Source organism: Meleagris gallopavo, chromosome 8 (assembly GCF_905368555.1).
Source record: "Meleagris gallopavo chromosome 8, MGAL_WU_HG_1.1, whole genome shotgun sequence".
Classification (NCBI taxonomy): Eukaryota; Metazoa; Chordata; class Aves; order Galliformes; family Phasianidae; genus Meleagris; species Meleagris gallopavo.
The window spans coordinates 10,589,540-10,605,777 of NC_139411.1; the positions used below are offsets into that span (position 1 = coordinate 10,589,540).

Sequence of the window (16,238 nt, forward strand, 5' to 3'; positions counted from 1 at the left end):
CCCACATAATAAACAAGCCACTAACGTTATGAAAACCATAGTGTTTATTGTTACAAATTAAGGTAAACCAGGATTCTTGCCCAGAGCTGTCTCAACAGAGGATGAAAAGAAACAGCCCTTCCTTTGTTACAGTGAGAACTTTGGTGCTGATTAACTTAGAAAGTGCCTCTTTCTCCATTACAATAACACTCCTTTAATGCTTTACACTGAAGAACAGCTTCGGGAGGTGCTGCAGGAGACAGCAACTCTCTAAGCAATAAATGTGCACCTTCACTTTCTTCCAGTGGTTGAATTCCTCACTATTCATTTCCGATCCCCTCTTAAGAGGGCATTGTCTGTCCCATTGTCTTCCAGCTCTTTGAAACAAACAGGCCCCGACTTTTAGCAGTGGTCACTAGGAGGCGTCCCACGTAGTACCCGTTCACCTGGCCTACACCATCGTTCTTACCCATTGAAAGCAGGAACGTTAGTGATCCTGGAAAGAAGAGGCAGAAGTTTAAGTTACCGATTTCACAGCTAAATACTGAATATACATATACAGAGCCACTCTCTGTTCAGGCTCTCCTGTTGTGATGGAACTGCACAATGGAGGGGGGGGAAGACTGTCCTTCCAAGAGGCAGACAATAAAACTGAAGTAGAAAAAAATGTAAGTAGACTGGGAAACCTTTAAAAAACCAAATGTTTGCCCAGGTATCTTCCATCCAGGTGGAGCAGCTTTCAAAGTAGTTACAGTATTTTCAAATCAGTTACTTATCAGTGAGAGTTATCACACAGCTAGAATTACTTTTTAGATGAAATTTTTCACTTTGTTTGTCTTATAGTTTTAGAGGAGAAGGGAGGAGAGAGTCAAGTCCTCTCGTTGTTCTTAGGATTTAATTGGATGGTAAGCAACTTAAAGGAAAGGAACCAAGGTTGATGAGTAGCTGAAACCCAGCAGTATATTTATCAGGAAGACAGCAGTGAAGAAAGAACACATTGCATATGCAGATTGACACAGGTAATCAACTCTACGGTGTCTTTGGCAAGAACTAAGGTGAAGCCTGAGCTATAAGCCTATGTAGCCAACCCCAGCTCTGGGTTCCTTCACCTCAATTAGTATCCAGACAAGTTCTAAAACAGCTGTTCCCTCCCGAAAAGCAGCTCAACAGTTAAAGCCAAGCACTAAGATTATGTTACCTGGTTGATAGGTTTTAAGCGGCTTGTGTGTCAAGCTGTTGATGATATTTGACACTACAATGTTGGCATGCAGCCCAGCATGGTATGCCATCTTTGGTTCTTTCAGGTTTGCACAGTCCCCAATGGCATAGATGTTGTCATAGCCTTCCACCTGGAGGTGCTTGTTAACATTCAAAGCTCCGTTACTCGCCAGTTTGTCTCCTGTTTGGCAAAACAGTAAGTTTTGAGAAAGAGTTTGGTGTTGTGTGTTGTGGCCTGAGACCCCAAAACGCCGTTGTTATCAATGTGTCAATGACACAAAGCGAACAGTTAAGATTTTTCACTCTTTTTTTTCTACGTGTGAGACAAGAGATGCTTTCTGTCTTGTAATAGGTAATTATTAACATTCTGATGAGTGAGTTATTCTTTGGTATTTCAGTGGAAACATAGAATGATTAGCAGCTAGCTACGTGGCTCGAGGGAGGGTCGAGCAAGTATGAAATCCTGCCCTTGGCAGCAGGAATTACCACTGACTACTAGGTGTAATCTGCCTGGTGCTGGACTAGGGCGCTTGGAGGTATTAGCAAAAGGAGCTGGAGAAGGCTGAGGACCTTGTCATCTGTAAGTTTCTGAAGGTCACATTTCACAGCAAGTATTTAACTTGATGTTAAGGCATTTGCTATGTCATGAAATTCTCGAGCAGAAGACATTGAGGACCTGCTGTGCTTCCCCCCATGCAGCAGCTTTTCACTTACCAAATGCAGTGGCATATGCCGAAGAGTTAATCTTTATCCCCGTGCACAGGACCACCATATCAGCAACAACCTCTGTGCCCTTTTCTGTCCTTACTACCGTGTCCTTCTGGAACTGGTTCGTTGTGAGATTTTCCACGTTGCTGACCTTCTCACCTGTTGTGACAGAGAGCCCTGGGTAACAGACCTTTACTCAGCTGCTGTTTCCAGCTAGCCCGGATGTTTGTAGAGAAACAGGAATTCAAGGGAGCCATGCTTAGTCCCCAGAAAATTAAGTGGGGAATAGGTCATCAAAAAGAGGTGCTGTGGCCAAAGGAAGAGCAGCTTGGAGAATGTCAAAGTCTAGGTCTTCAAAGGCATTGTTAAGTACATACTCAACAGGAGGCGAACTCCTTTCCTGAGGAGAATCTCTTTCACCTCCTGACGGACGCTTTGTAGCAGCTCTACATCAGCTAGTGCAATTTTTGAGTGAATAAGGGTGACCTGTTGGGGACAAAACAGCAAATGGGCAAATGGGAATGGTATGGGACACCCTGCATGTGGGAGCAGCAACAGACAGCTTCCTTCCACACTGCCTAATGCCCAGGGAGACTGAGCTTAGTGAAGGGCATCTAGTGCCAACAGTTGCAGGTACTGGGCTATAGGGTGCTCTTAAAGGAGAAGGCATTGTCTGGAACCTCCTGCCTTGCAGTGATCTCAAATACCTCCAGCAGGACCATGGAAGAAGAACAGCTTCAGAGACAAGTGAAATGTAACTAATATGCTCCTACCTCTTTGGCTGGGTACTCTGTTTTGATCTCTGCAGCCATCTCGACTCCAGCAGCACCACCTCCCACTACCACGATGCGCTCAGATTTCTCAATCTTGAAATAAAGAAGAAACTGATGTTACCCTAGCTCAACTAAGGCAAGCAATGCTTCCTAAGGAAGAAGTTGGTCCCTCACCTCCTTAACCATGTCTTCATAGGTCTGGATGGCGCTTTCCATGTCAATGACCTTGTTGAACTTCCCAGGGAATGGTCCATCGCTGCCAGTTGCAAGAATAAGGTGGGAGTAGTGAAGTTCCTGAGGGGGCAGAGGGTTGGACAGGATGTTAGACCTTGTAAAATGAGAGCCTAAAACACAGTTGTTGCCTCCTAGGTACTATTTACTCATTCCATCTCCACCAGCCTCCACTGATAAATAGGAAAATATTTGCCACTGACAGAAAGTGGCTTTAGGAAGAAATCTGATCCAGCCGAAGACATGTAACTCCTTTCCTCCGGGTTTGAGAGGCACACTGATCTCCAGATGAGCCCAGTGCTGTGAAGAATCTACTAGAAGCTTACAGGAAATAAGGCAATTGCTGTGCCAGTAGAGGTTGCCACCACACCTGAAGTGCTGAGCTCAGAGTGCAGAGGGGCACAAGTACATGCTGACTTTCCTCCTTCACTCCCTTCTGAACAGAGGTGAGGTGCTCTGGCTGAAAAGAGTTCCCAGAGCTGTTGCCAATATTTGCTTTTTTTTTTTTCTTCCTGTGGTTAGATAAGGATCTGAGCTCCAGGGTTATCTGAGCTCCAAATCCAACCCTGAGAATAAAAGCTTATCTCAGCACTAGATGGGATGGAGTGCTTACAGCACGCCCGTAATTCAGCACAACTCTAGGCCACTGATCTTGGCTAGAGGTGATACTGCTGTTTTGTGCAAGAAGGGGAAGATGGTCTGTTTCCAGGCTTGACAAGGATGATTAAATGCCGTGCTATTAGCAGACATAGATTTTAGGTTTTAGAAGAGATAACTGGGAGCCTGCTTTTCTCTTTGGCAGTTCTCCATAGCAGGCCACTGGTTTCATCGCTCAGTGCCTGCCCAAAGGGCCCGTGCCAGGGCTTGTTTGGGATCAGGTATTTCAGCCAAGGTGAGGGTTAGATCAGAACAGGACCCGCTGTATGTGTGAGCTCTGAGCCCGGAGTGCTGGGTGGAGCAGGTTCATGTGCTTGGCTGACCCGAACTGTAGGAGATACGGCACCCAGACTGACTTCCAGGTAAGGCAGCCAAGTTACCCTGACAAGGCGGCATCACCCACCTCACCATCGCTGAGCAGGACCTGCTGCCTCTCGGGGTCTATGCCCACCACCTTGCCTTGTCGGAAGCTGTCGCCAAAGGTGACGGCGTAGGAGATGAAAGTCTTCCTGGCAAATCCTGTGGTAGGAGGAGGGAACAGAGAAAACATCTCCTTCCATGGAAGTTAACAGACCTTCTTCCCTCAAGAGGACCTTTCTGAAAGCATGCAGCTCCCCGTATGCAGCTGGGAGCGTGGGCTGGGCCTCTCCTGCGTGCTCTCTGTCCTGAATTCCAGGGCCTTTCCCTTGGAGCTGGTGATAAAGTAAGCTCCTGGGAGATCAAGTGACAGCCCCAGCTACACTGTTTTATCTCTGTTCCCTGTATACAGTCTCTTACTGATTTGCCAGCAAGTGTTCCAAGGCCTTTCAGGCAGGCTGGCAGGATTTTTTCTGTTTGGATAAGCTTTTGACATCACTTTGATGCTCATTCCCAGCCTTGAATGCTACGTTCCCCCCCCCTAAATCCTGGACTACGGGAGTTACCCAATCCTCCCTAGATGAGCCCGAGCGGATGACTGACAGAATTTTGTCACGTAAAGCCTCAGGGCTGAACTACTCAGCATGCCACACGCAGAAAGCCATGCCAGCCGCTGCCCTTCCACTTACTGTGTGTTTCAGCTTAGCCAACTTCTCAACTCAAAGAAAAAAAAAAAGAATAAAAAGGGCCGTCCAAATAGTTACTACTTCCTCTGCAGCCCAGGGGATTAGCGTAGCACAGGCAGCACGTGGGTTTTCCCAGAACCGAGTGACTGTATTTTCATCGGACGGGGGCAGGAGAGGCACTGCGTGCCGCCTCCGCTCGCACTGAGCTGCCGCAGCGGGGGACACGCAGATAGCATCGCTCGGCTTACCGCTCTCCACGGAAGCCCGGAGGGCAGCGACGTTGTGGTGGAAAGCATCTCTCATGTCCACCAGCACAAAGGGGACGGCCCAGGACTTGAGCTGGCTGGCGGCCGCGATGCCACCAAAGCCGCCGCCGACGATGACGACGCGCACGGAGTCGTCCACGGACAGCTTGGAGCCCATGGCAGCCGGCGGGGCTCGGCCGGGATGAGAGGCAAAGGAGGCGGCGTGGGCCTGCGAGCGGCCGAGATCGCCGGGTGCTGAGCTTTGGGGACGGGCGAGAGGAGCAGCGCTGCCTCTGCCCGCCCCGTGACTCAGCGCTGAGTGCGATGGGCGGGCCGTGCGGGGCCGAGCCGTGCTGAGCAGAGCTGAGCTCTACCTCCGGTACGGGGCAGGAGCCAAAAAGAGGCTTTTGTTTTGCTTTCGAAAGTCGATGGAGAGCGGGTGTTGTCCGTGTTTGCCTTGTCCTTCGTCAGCTGTGAGTGCTGATTAAATGGATGTCGCTTCAGTGCCCCTTTCAGGATGGCTGGCTTGTCGGGAAACCCGCACGCGGGCTGGGACTGCGGGGCGGCTGGGTGGTGTCCGCCGGGTGGTTCTCTCCCTGCGTCCAGCGAGCGCTCCTCAGGCAGAAAGGATGGGGAGTAAGAGAGGGGCTGCGGAAGGACGAGCCCAGCGGGATGGCAGGAAGGGTTGCAAACAAAGGGACATCCGGACCCTGCTGTTCTGAGGGACAGGAGCTGCCCCCAAAAACTTTGGACTCCTGTGGCACGACAGATAAATATAGCCGGGTAAATGCAGCTGTGGCGCGCAGTGCAGCGCTGTGAGCCGGCGGAGCTGCCCCACGTGTCGCAGGCTGGCTTGAAGGCTGCGTCTGCCCCTCAGACCTCCTCCTGCCCTGTGCCAAAGCAACCCCCTTCAAACCCCGCGAGTGAGGGAGGGATGGAGGAATTGGCAACTTTTCAGGACTAACGGGGTGCGGCGGCCCCCGAGCTGAGCGAAGTGTCCGCCAGCCGGCTCGGGCTGCGGGCCCCAGGTAAGCCGGGGCAGAAAATCCCGACCCTGTTCACGTGCGGGGATGGAGCAGCGCCGTGCGGGCTCGCTCCGGGGATGCTGCGAGGGCTGCGGCCGCCAGAGGGTGCAGGCGGCCCGGCCGCGGGGCAGTGCAGGCTGAGCTCCGCTGGTCCTAAATCAAATACCTTAAACCCGCCTCTGAGGCAAAGCGAAATGCCCCTGGGTATTGCTACCAGAGGGCTTGTTTTTCCTCCTCTTGCGTTCAGATCAAGATAGAGCCAGTGGCAGGACGGCCCTCCGCGCTCAGGTGCTATTTCTGCTCTCAGGCAAGGGGGGAGATCGGGTGAGCCCCATGTTACACCAGAACATCAAGGCCACCTTTCATAAGAAAGGGAAACCATTGGAGCCAGTGAGCTGGAGATGCACCAACAAGACAAGGCCAGCAGTGCAAACAGGACCCAAAGCAAACTGCAGTGGTAAAAGGAACCTTTGTGAACACTTCAGGAACCTCGTGTCCAACCTCAGGCAAATGGGAAAAAACTCTCAATGCTCAACAGAGTGTGGTTGGACGGAGTTCTCTGCGCACAGGTGTGTGCTTAGCACTGGCTAACATGTTGTTTGATGGTGTTTATTTGGCTGTCTGCAAGCAGGCAACTGCAGAAAGAGTCAACCAGTGTCAGAGAGGGCTTTGTCTTCTGCCAGCAACCCGTATGACGAAGGCACCCATGGATGCTGATGGCAGCTCTCAGCCTGCCCTGTTCCTTCAGGCTCTGGAGCTTGTCACATCTGTCTGTATGATGCCCTTGTCCTACCCTGAAGATGCAACGGGACCAGTGAGTTAGCATGGTGTCTCCTGAGGTTCTCTGTCATGGCACAGGGGATGAGACGTGCAAGGGAGGGGATCTGTCTCTGCTCTGTGCTGGGAGACCTCACCTGGAGCACTGTGTCCAGATGGGGAGTCCTCAGTACAGGAGAGACACGGAACTGTTGGAGTGCATCCAGAGAAGGGCCACAAACCTGATCCAAAGGATGGAAGACCTCCCTGCAAGGACAGGCTGAGAGCTGGGACTGTGCAGCCTGGAGAAGAGAAGGCTCATAGCAGCCTGTCGGTATCGAAAGGGGCTGTAAGAAAGAAGAGGACAGACTCTTCAGCGGGGTCTGCTGTGATAGGACAAGGGGAAATGGTTTCAAACAAGGACAGAGGAGATTTACAGAGGATATAAGGAAGAGGTGTTTTACAATAATGGTGGTGACACAGTGGCACAGGTTGTCCAGAGAAGTGGGGGAGTCACCATCCCTGGAGGTATTGCAGAACCACGGGGATGTGGCTCTGAGGGACGTTGGTAGTGGGGGTGGGCTGGGTGAGCTGAGAGGGCTTTTCCAGCCTCAGTGACTGTGATTCTTTGACTCAGTGTGCGGGAGAAAGACATCCCTTGCAAATACAGAGAGCAAACAGCTAATTCAGGACTTAATCATAAATGTTATCAAACTCTGTGAGGGTCTCTGCCACAGCTTGGGGTGGGATCAGGTTAATCCAGGGCAAAGAACTGCCTGGAAAAACCAATTCAGACCAGTTTCTGTCTGTTCTTAAACATCAACAGTGGCTGGTTTTTTTTATACCTTAAAAGTAAGTAAAATTTGCTTTTAACAAAAATCAACAAGGCCCTATTTTGTTTATTCTGTCTCCAGCCAACCTCAGTGACCTCAGCTGGAGAAGACCAGCCGCTGCCCACTTCCCATTAACCACTGCCCTCAGCAGCATGGGCACCTTGTGCTGGTCAGGTGGGACAGCACAGCCACCTGTACTTACAGAGAGCAAAGCCCATTCCAGATGTGGGTACCTGGGCTCACCTAAGCTGTGAGCACTTTGGGGATGTGGGGCACAGGCTCTCCTGTCCCCTGGGGGAAACTCTGCTTCAAAAGCCCCAGTGACTGCCTTTGGTTTTCACATACTGTGCTTCTTCACCATCCCTTTTCACAGCGATGCCATTTGGTGGGAACTCAGCACTGATTGTGGTCTGATGAAGGCAGGCGCAAACAGCAGCTCGGTCAGCTTTGTCCATCTGGGACATCCCTGGCAAGGCCCTGCTCCTGCAGGTTATGGGTTTCACCCCCTCCTCCCCATCCCAGGATTTCACTGCAGTGAAAGCACAGCATATAATAAAACCATGTCCTTAAAAAAATCGGTCTCTCAGACAGGCGGCCTTTGTCTGAAGGTGTAATTACAGAATAAATATGGGATGCAGACCAAGAAGTGCGGTCTGGTCAGGCATGCAGCCTCTTTAAAAAAAACACAACAGAACACAAGGCTGTCATTTAATGCTGAATGTCCACGTCTGCAGCCCCCAGCCTCCTTACCATTAGGTACGATCTCATTCCCTGGTGGTGCTTCTTGCTGAAAGTGCACACCTTTTCTCCCAAACCTCTGCCCTTCTCCATGGGGAAGGCCCAGAGCAAAGTCCTGCTTACTGCTTGAGATGCGGAGGAGCCGCGTGTCTGTCCCAATGTGCCTGGCACCACACAGTGCAAATTCCATGTGGGCGTCATGGTTACATGTGTTTAATGAGAGCAATTAGTCGTCGTGAAAATCCGCATGGCTTGGGGGCGCGTTTTCTTTATGTCCTATGACATTTTTGAGTGGAAGCTGGAGGGTGTCCAGGAAGAAATGCTGCTGCTCAGCTGGAAGGGGCAGCCTGGAGCCAGGCAGTGCCGTGCTGCAGGTGAGAGGGGCTGGACCTGCTCCCTGCCCTATGTCAGCATGGCTCGCCCAGCCCTGCCCTGCGTATCCCTCAGTTTGCCCACCTGTCTGCCTTCTCTGTGTACAGTAGGAAGGGGCTGAGGACACTGGGCCCTTCTGAAACCCTGTTTCTGGGTCTGTCAGTCAGAGATGCCTTTGCCTTGCATTGCGTTTCATTTAAACTCTGTTTATTTGCTTCACGAAAGCAACGGGTACTCTTATGGGGAGGCAAGCACAGAAAAGACCTTGTTGGAGCCTAAATAGCCTTCCTCTGCTGTTTGCTCCTGGGAGCTTAAAGCTCTGCTCCTCCAGCCCCTACTCCTCTGTGTGCTTCCAACCACCCACAAAAGGGGCTGCTTGTTTGCATTCCCCTTGCTTTGTGCCATGGCAGCGTCCTTGCCGTGCCAACAGCTCGGTGGCACCATGCACCGCTCCCATCCCGGCGTGCAGCTGCGGGATGTGCCTCCCATCCCAGCACCCCTCCGCCTTCCCAGCAGGAAGCTCCCAAACAAAACACCATTCACTGGGGAAGCCAGGATGCTCCTCGTGCGGGGAGCTTTGTGTATGTGGGGTGAGAGAGGAGACCAACCCACCTAAATGCACGCACTGCATGTAAAAATCCCTGCCTCTGCACCCTCTCCCAAGCCAGGCAGTATCCTGTGCCCTGGCTCTGTTGCATATTGAGGCCAGATGCAAGCAAAGCAATGGGAGAAAGGCAAACCCTGCTACTGCAGGAGGATGGCTGCTGAGGCAATGGCATGGCTGCTCCCCATCGGCTGCTCTGCACTGCTCAATGCCACCTCTGTTCTCTGCTCTGGGTCGAAAACGTGGCTTTGTGAGCTAGCTGAGCTGCAGCTTGCTGCTGGAGTCTGGGCGGTCCCAGAGGTTGATTTTCACTTATTTATTTTTGCTTTTGTCTAATGGTGCTGGTGTGGGGCTGAGCCATGGGTGGCCGTGCCGAGTGGTGTGGGGACAGCGGAGCCCCTTGCTTTCCCCAAGGGGTGTGCAGCCCCTGCTTTATAGCATAGGGATTGTGTTCATGGTGTGCCTGTATTGTTGACATCAGGGTTGCTGCTGCCCAGGTCCCCATCCTGCCCTTGCCCACCAGTGGCTCCCTGCTGCTGGCTCCCCCCTCTTGCCCATGTAGGGTTTGCTCCCTGACCGGCCTTAGGTTGACTTCTTCTGGGGCAATATAAGGGCAATTAGCCCTGTGGAAAAGAGTGATGCTGGCACTGATGGAATTAGGAAGAGTTGAAGTGGCCGAGTGCTGCTTGGAACGAGGGTTGGTCCCTTTGCTGAGCACTCCGGAGACACCATGGCTACCCTGAGCCAGGTGCTCTGCAGCATGTCTGAAACACCAACTTCCATCAAATTGCTCTTTGCTCCAAAAACCTGTGCAGCTTGTACCCGTGCTCAATGGCAAATGCCTCAGTCCTTCTGCGGGCTCTGGGACTGGGGGAGACGAACAACAACAAGACAGATATTTTAGACTCTGCTCCTTTGTATTGCTTTTTTGCCCATTTCTAATGAAGTCAAGTGAACAAGCTCCCACCAGGTGACGAGGTTCAGTCGCTCTGAGGCAAGTCATGGGATCTGGAGAGCACCCTTGCCTTGTGTGAGTTCACCAGTGTCCCCATTGCTGCCTCGCTGCAGCCGGGTGTCCCAGGAGCTGCATCCATAACTCATCCTGTCCCCAGAGGCCTCCTGTGGGCTGCACTCCCACCACCTCCTCTGTAGGTTTTTGCAGCAATCTGTGCTGCTCTGATTTTTGGGCTTAGCTCTGACCCCTGATGTACCTCCCCACCCTACCCCCCTTCAATTTTTAAACATAATAAATAAATAAATTTGCCCCACAACCCTGGTACACAGAGAAAAATGTAGAAAATAAATCAAAAGGACTCCCCCTACCCAACAATCAGCACTGCAGAGCACAAACTGAGGGGCCGCCTCGTCCTGCTGCAGGCAGCTCTCAGTCTGTGCTGGTACCAAGGCACTAAACCAGTAAGGCCTTTGAGGTCCAAGTCCCTGCTGCTGCTGGCACACCATGCCACTGGCACTCGGTGCACGCCATTGGAAAAGGCAGAGAGCATGTGCCCATGGGGCAGCGACATCGCTTCCTGTGCTGAAGTCCACCCAGGAGTGCTCATTGTGTTTGGTGGCATTGGAAAACCTCCAGGTTGCAGAACACTCCCAGAGAATTGTCCCCTGGTTGGAGCTATGGATTCCTGCCTGCAAACTCCGGTTCTCCAGTGTTTTGCTCAATGACCCTCTGCAGAAAGGAGAAGGCACCATTGGAGCTGGTGCACTGATCAGATTGTGCTAAGGGCTCTGGGCACCCATGGTGCTTGGGTTTTCAATCTCAGGGTCTCATCCTTCCATCGGGAGAGGAACTAAACAGCTTCACCCCTCCGCGGCAGCATCCCTGTGCCATCTCCTGATCGCCCTTCCCAAGAACCCATCGCTATTGTGAGGACGCCCCGGTTCCTAGTCCATGGCACAGGGTGACCCCGGGCCGGCCGGGCGTACGGGGGCAGCAGAGCCGCGCTACGTGAACCTTGTGGGGGGCCCCTCCTCCAGCAGGCTGAGCGAGCGGTTGGTCAGCTCCTGGGCGCTGCTGGCCAGCTTGTAGCCGAAGAGCCGCATGGCCGGTTCGCAGGCGTCCTGCACCACCTGCGCCAGCTTGAAGGGGATGCTGAACCGCCACTTCTCAAACTGCTCCGAGGAATTCTTCTGCGTGGAGTAAATGCCGTTGCCGTCCTGTGGCGCCTGCGTGTTGGCACGGATCCACTCCTCCACCTGCGGCGTGGGGTGGATGCCGGCGAAGCGGTACATCTCCAGCGCCTTGCGCAGCGGCGCCCGCGCCACGTCCTCGTAGCGCACCAGCATGTAACGGCCTCGCAGCCAGCGCGGCTGCCGCAGCCCCAGCTCGGCCGACAGCCGGATGCTCTCGCAGTTGCCCCGCAGCCGCTGCACCTCGTCCTCCTGCAGCGGGGCCTCTCCCTCAGCCGCCCATTTCTTCCAGCTCTCGTACTTGCCCGAGAAGGCCACCATGCGCGACGCCAGCACGGCACGTGGGTCCCGCACCAGCTGGATGATGCGCAGGTCCAGCCGCGGGTCCTCGGCCAACGGCTGCAGGAACTCCAGCTGCCGGATACGCACCGTCTTCAGGGCCATGTGCTGCTTGTGCCGGCACGCCTCAGCTGCCAGTGTGATGTTGAGGGGCCCGCAGCGGCGGTTCTTGCAGTGGTACTTCTCAAAGACCTTCTTGAGGCCGGGCGTGCAGACGGGCTCCTCACAGAGCGAGCGGCTGGAGCCCCGCCGGAACAGGGCAGCCGTTAAGTGCTCCTCGGGCGCCGGCGAGATGAAGCTCTCCAGGATGTAGAGGTCGCAGAGGAGGAGCTGCTGCAGCACGTCCCGGTACACCAGGGCCGAGCCCACTGCGTTGGCCCCCCCTGGCTCGAAAGTGACCGTCCTCTCAATGTGCCACAGGGGCTCAAAGAGGTAGAAGATGTTGCCCTGCTGATTGAAGAACTCCCCAACAAAGGAGGAGCCGGTGCGTGTGGTGGCCATCAGCAGGACGTGCCGCCGCGGCCCTGGGGCTGCCATGCCCAGCTCCCCAGCCAGCTGCAAGGTGACGTTGCGCAGCCGCGTCCTCAGCTGTGAGAAGGCTGTGTCCAGCTGCCGCAATGAGGCCAGAGACCCATTCTCAGCTGGCACCGGGCTGGTCTCCGTCTCGTTGGCCTCTGGCAGCACCTGCGGGGACTGCTTCAGCTTGTCCGACACTCTGCAGGACAGCAAGGCAAAACAGGGCTGAGCCCATGTCCCTCTGTGTCCCTCCATCCCTCTGTATCCCCATGTCCCTCCTTAACAATAAGTGCGGTGAGGCACTGGCACAGGTTGCCCAGAGAGGTGGTGGTGCCCCAGCCCTGCAGACTGCCCAAGGTCAGGCTGGACGGAGCTCTGAGCTCTTAATGGAGCAGGTGCCCCTGTTCACTGCAGGGGAGTTGGACCAGTTGGCCTTTAAGGGTCCCTTGCAACTCTAACGATTCTATGATTCCACGATCTCCCCATATTCTTCCATCCCTCTGTATCCCCCTGTATAAGTTTTGGGGACCCCCTTGCATCCTTTCCCTGCAGGACCTGGGATCATCACCATATGAGGCAGGTAGGTGGCTCAAAGCAGAGGACATGCAATATTCCCCTGTTCCCTACCTGGAGATGAAGTTGTTTTCCTTCTCGATGATGACCAGCCCCACCACGAACACCAGCAGCACGGCATACTTGCTCCTCATCTTCAGGCAGTGCAGCAGCTCCCGAAAATCCTGGGGCAAAGCCGATCTTCTCTCCATTTGGATGGTGAGTGAGGGAGCTACAGCTGTTGTGTCCTCTCCATGTCCACGCTTTCCATAGAGGATCACTCAGGCAGGCACCTGATGCCCTGGGCTATCTGCTGGGCACCTGCTGTCCCGCAGCATCCCTTCCCAGGTGGCTCTGACCTGTGGGAACAAGGAGAGACATGTGGGGTGCCTTCCAGCACTGCTCCCAACATCCAGTGAGCTCATGCAAAGGGTCTGGAGGTGATTCCCTTCTGCTGCACAAATACGAGCTCGAGGAACTCCCAGCACCATAAGAGCATGGGGGCAGAGTGTCTCTGTACAGTTCCCACCCGGCACCCAGCAGCTGCTGACAGCACCACTCTCCCGGCTCCTAAAATAAATCCACCACGGGAGACCCCTTCCCACACCTCCTCCTCCAGCATCGAAACCCAATCCCCGCCAGCTGCCTGCTGCGCCTGGCCAGAAACCCCTATCAACCCCCCTGGGCAGAGGCTTCAGCAGCAGGGCTGCTCAATGGGGCTTCAGGGGCTTCCTGTTAGTGATGGGGCGCGCGGCTTCCGCCTTCCTCTAGGTACGAAAAGGAAACCTGATGGGGTTCCAGGAACTGGCTGAAGACCCACGTGGTTCCCTGCGCGCATCATGCACTCTGCCCCGCACGCTCAGTGCCAGCATTTTCTCATGTGGGGCCATTGTGGCTTTGCACTTGCTGGTGGTGACGGCTGCCAGGGGAAGGGATTTGGACTCTGCCATCACCAGTGCAGGAAAAGTGGTCAGCGCTGCCGCTGCCAGCATCCTGGGCACAGCCGAGCCGGGATTTCCCCTTTTCTGTGCCCGCAGCAGACAAACCACAAACTATGACCAGACCAGGGGCTGTACAGGGAATGGATTCCAGCAAAACCCTGATTCCAAGCCCTGGGGTGGATGTGATTCATTAAATACACGGGCAGCTGAGTGCTGGGTCCCTGAACCCTGCAGGGCTCAGCATCGGGGCGCACAGAGCACCGCACTCCCTGCGCATCTCGGGATCTGAGGGCTCGAAACCAGTGGGGACAAGGCTGGGAGCAGCACGGTGCCCCGCTCGGCGTCTTCCTCACTGGGAGCACGCAGCACGGCCGGGGAGAGGCACAGGCGGCTCTTTGTGAAGGGAACAGAGGGGCTCTGTGCCCCCGCGCTTCTCAGCACCGCCGGGGCTGGAATGGGAGCAGGCGGCCGCGGGGAGCTGCCGGGTCCCGTTCCCGCTATTGCCCGTCGCTGTCGGAGGTGTGAGCGGTGAAGTCACATTTTCCTCCAGTGACTCAACGGGCGGCGGGCGAGCTCCTCGAGCAAACCGTCTGCTCGCAGCCCTCGCCTCCCCCTCCCCACCAGGTTAATGGGGGACAGCCCGGCTGAACCCACGGGCAGAACAAAGGGAGGGCGCGGGCGCCGATCGCCGCTGCTCTTTGTCTGCAACCTGGGGGAAGAATCACGACAAGGCAGCTCCCTCCGTATCACCGAACGCTTTTCTTCCCCGCGCCGGGAAACACGTCGTTACAGACTGACTGCCTGGCAGCGCCCCGGAGCCGGGCGGTGGGATGGGAACGCTGGAGACGGCACAGCTCGCTTCGGTCACCGGCTGTTCCCTCCGCTATTTTTTGCACAAAATCAACGTGTGTATTCAAGTTTAAAAAAAAAAAAAAAAAAAAAAAAAAGGAAAGAAATGAAAAAACAGTCACTTCCTACGCTGTTTATAAAGTTGCCCAGAATATCCCCAAACCGCGGCCAAATGGGGGCCAGTGCCCAGCCCTGAGCAAGGGACGCGGGCAGGGCGGTGTCGGGGCCGTCAGCCCGGCTTCCAGGTGACTGCTGCTGGGCTGGCAGGGGGCACTGGCAGGGGCTGCCCCAGCCCCACGATGGGGCTTTCGGAGCCGGAGGCTGCCCGCGGGGTTGTGGCTGGGGCAGCAGCGGGCGGCCACGTGCTGGGACCCAAACTGGGAACAAACTCATCGCTAATCACCGCTTGCGGAGCCCGCCGGGCATGTTGCGGGCTGGGTCCGAGGTCGACTCGGGAGGCGCTCAGGTGGGCTCCGGGGATGGCACGGGAGCGAGGAGAGCGGCGGCTCAGTGCGCTCCAGCTGCACAAAGCCGGTCCCTGTGCCTCAGCCTCAACGAGCCCTTTTTCCGGGGTGAGACGCAGCGTGCCCGCGTCCCTGAGGCGCAGCGCTGGGAGAGAGCTCCGTACTGACGCGGTGCACAGCGCACGGGGAAAACGCGGAGTTCCATCCCTGCTGTCTCGCGGCGGGCTCCGGGCCGCGACTCCCGGCAGTGGGACCCCGCCGCGCGATGCTCCCCGGAGCCGCCGCAGAACTCTCGCGGGCCCTGCGGCCCTTCCCGGCCCCGGCCCCATCCCGGTGCCCCCGCGGCCGGAGAGGAAAGGCCGAGGACAACTTCGCCTTCCTTCGGGAGGACGGCTGATGCAACTCTGGGAGAAACTCTCCGTACCCCCCCGGCCCCTTTGCTCTTCGCACCGAACCGAGGCTGCGGCGCGGCTCGTCCCGACCCCGCGTTCTGCTCCCCCCGAGACTCGGGGGCTCCGGGGGTTGCCGGTCCCGGCGGGGAGAGCGGCGAGAGGTCCCCGTTCGCAGACAAAGGCGCGGTCGGAGGCGGCACAAAGGAGCCCGGCAGCCGCCCGCCGAGGGGCCGGGAGAGGGGGATGAGGAGGGAACGGAACGCGGAGCCCCCCCGGCCCCCTCCCACCGCCGCAGAAAGCCCCGGCCCCGCCGCCCCCCGCCGGCCCCGCGCCCCCCGCCCGTACCTACCCGCGAGGGCCCGGTCGTGCGGTGCGGCGGGGCGGGCGGCGGGGGCCCTGCTTTTCTTCACGGCGCTGTCATCTCCCTCCCTCCCTTTTCCCTGCCTCTTTCCCTCCCTCCTTCCTTCCTTCCTTCCTCCCGGGGTGCCGGCGGGGGGAGCTGGGCCGGGGCGGGGCCGGCCCGGGGCATCCTGCCGGCTGCATCCCGCACCTCGTCGGGAAAAGTTTCTCTCGGTGCCCGGCCCGCTCCTCCGTCGCCGGCAGCTCCTCGCCCCGAGCCTCGCAGAACCCGCGGGTTCCCTTCCCGCAGCCCCACCGAAAGGATCTCGTGGTTGCTCAGCGCTGCGCTGCTCCGGAGTCACCCCAAAACTCTGCTGCGGGTATGGTTGGCCGCGTGGGATGTCGAATACACGGTGCCATCGCCATCCTGAGAGCCCCAGCGGCAGTGTCCCATCGGGAGGGGAACGCGGCTCCCCACCGGGGCACACAGGATGTCCCCATCCCTACACACACATGCCC

The 16,238-nt window shown here is 56.1% G+C and overlaps 2 protein-coding genes across 5 annotated transcripts; both read right to left on the reverse strand.

The window, feature by feature from the left end:
* Positions 1-26: 26 nt before the first annotated feature.
* Positions 27-5,178, reverse strand: AIFM2 (AIF family member 2, ferroptosis suppressor). Its single transcript, XM_003207897.4, has 8 exons — positions 4,858-5,178; positions 3,970-4,085; positions 2,853-2,972; positions 2,679-2,771; positions 2,283-2,391; positions 1,912-2,064; positions 1,178-1,378; positions 27-475 (listed from the first exon to the last, which is right to left on the reverse strand). The coding sequence occupies exons 1-8, from the start codon at positions 5,030-5,032 to the stop codon at positions 321-323; spliced, it is 1,122 nt and encodes a 373-aa protein (XP_003207945.2). The 5' UTR covers positions 5,033-5,178; the 3' UTR covers positions 27-320.
* A 4,902-nt stretch (positions 5,179-10,080) lies between these two features.
* Positions 10,081-16,167, reverse strand: CHST3 (carbohydrate sulfotransferase 3). 4 transcript variants are annotated; one of them, XM_085229061.1, is made up of 3 exons: positions 16,036-16,167; positions 12,810-13,093; positions 10,081-12,381 (listed from the first exon to the last, which is right to left on the reverse strand). In XM_085229061.1, the coding sequence occupies exons 2-3, from the start codon at positions 12,944-12,946 to the stop codon at positions 11,142-11,144; spliced, it is 1,377 nt and encodes a 458-aa protein (XP_085085187.1). In that variant the 5' UTR covers positions 12,947-13,093; positions 16,036-16,167; the 3' UTR covers positions 10,081-11,141. The 4 variants fall into 4 exon arrangements, with proteins under 4 accessions (XP_085085187.1, XP_085085185.1, XP_085085186.1 ...); XM_085229059.1 differs by lacking the exon at positions 16,036-16,167 and adding an exon at positions 15,730-15,861; XM_085229060.1 differs by lacking the exon at positions 16,036-16,167 and adding an exon at positions 15,726-15,851.
* Between the last annotated feature and the right edge of the window lie 71 nt (positions 16,168-16,238).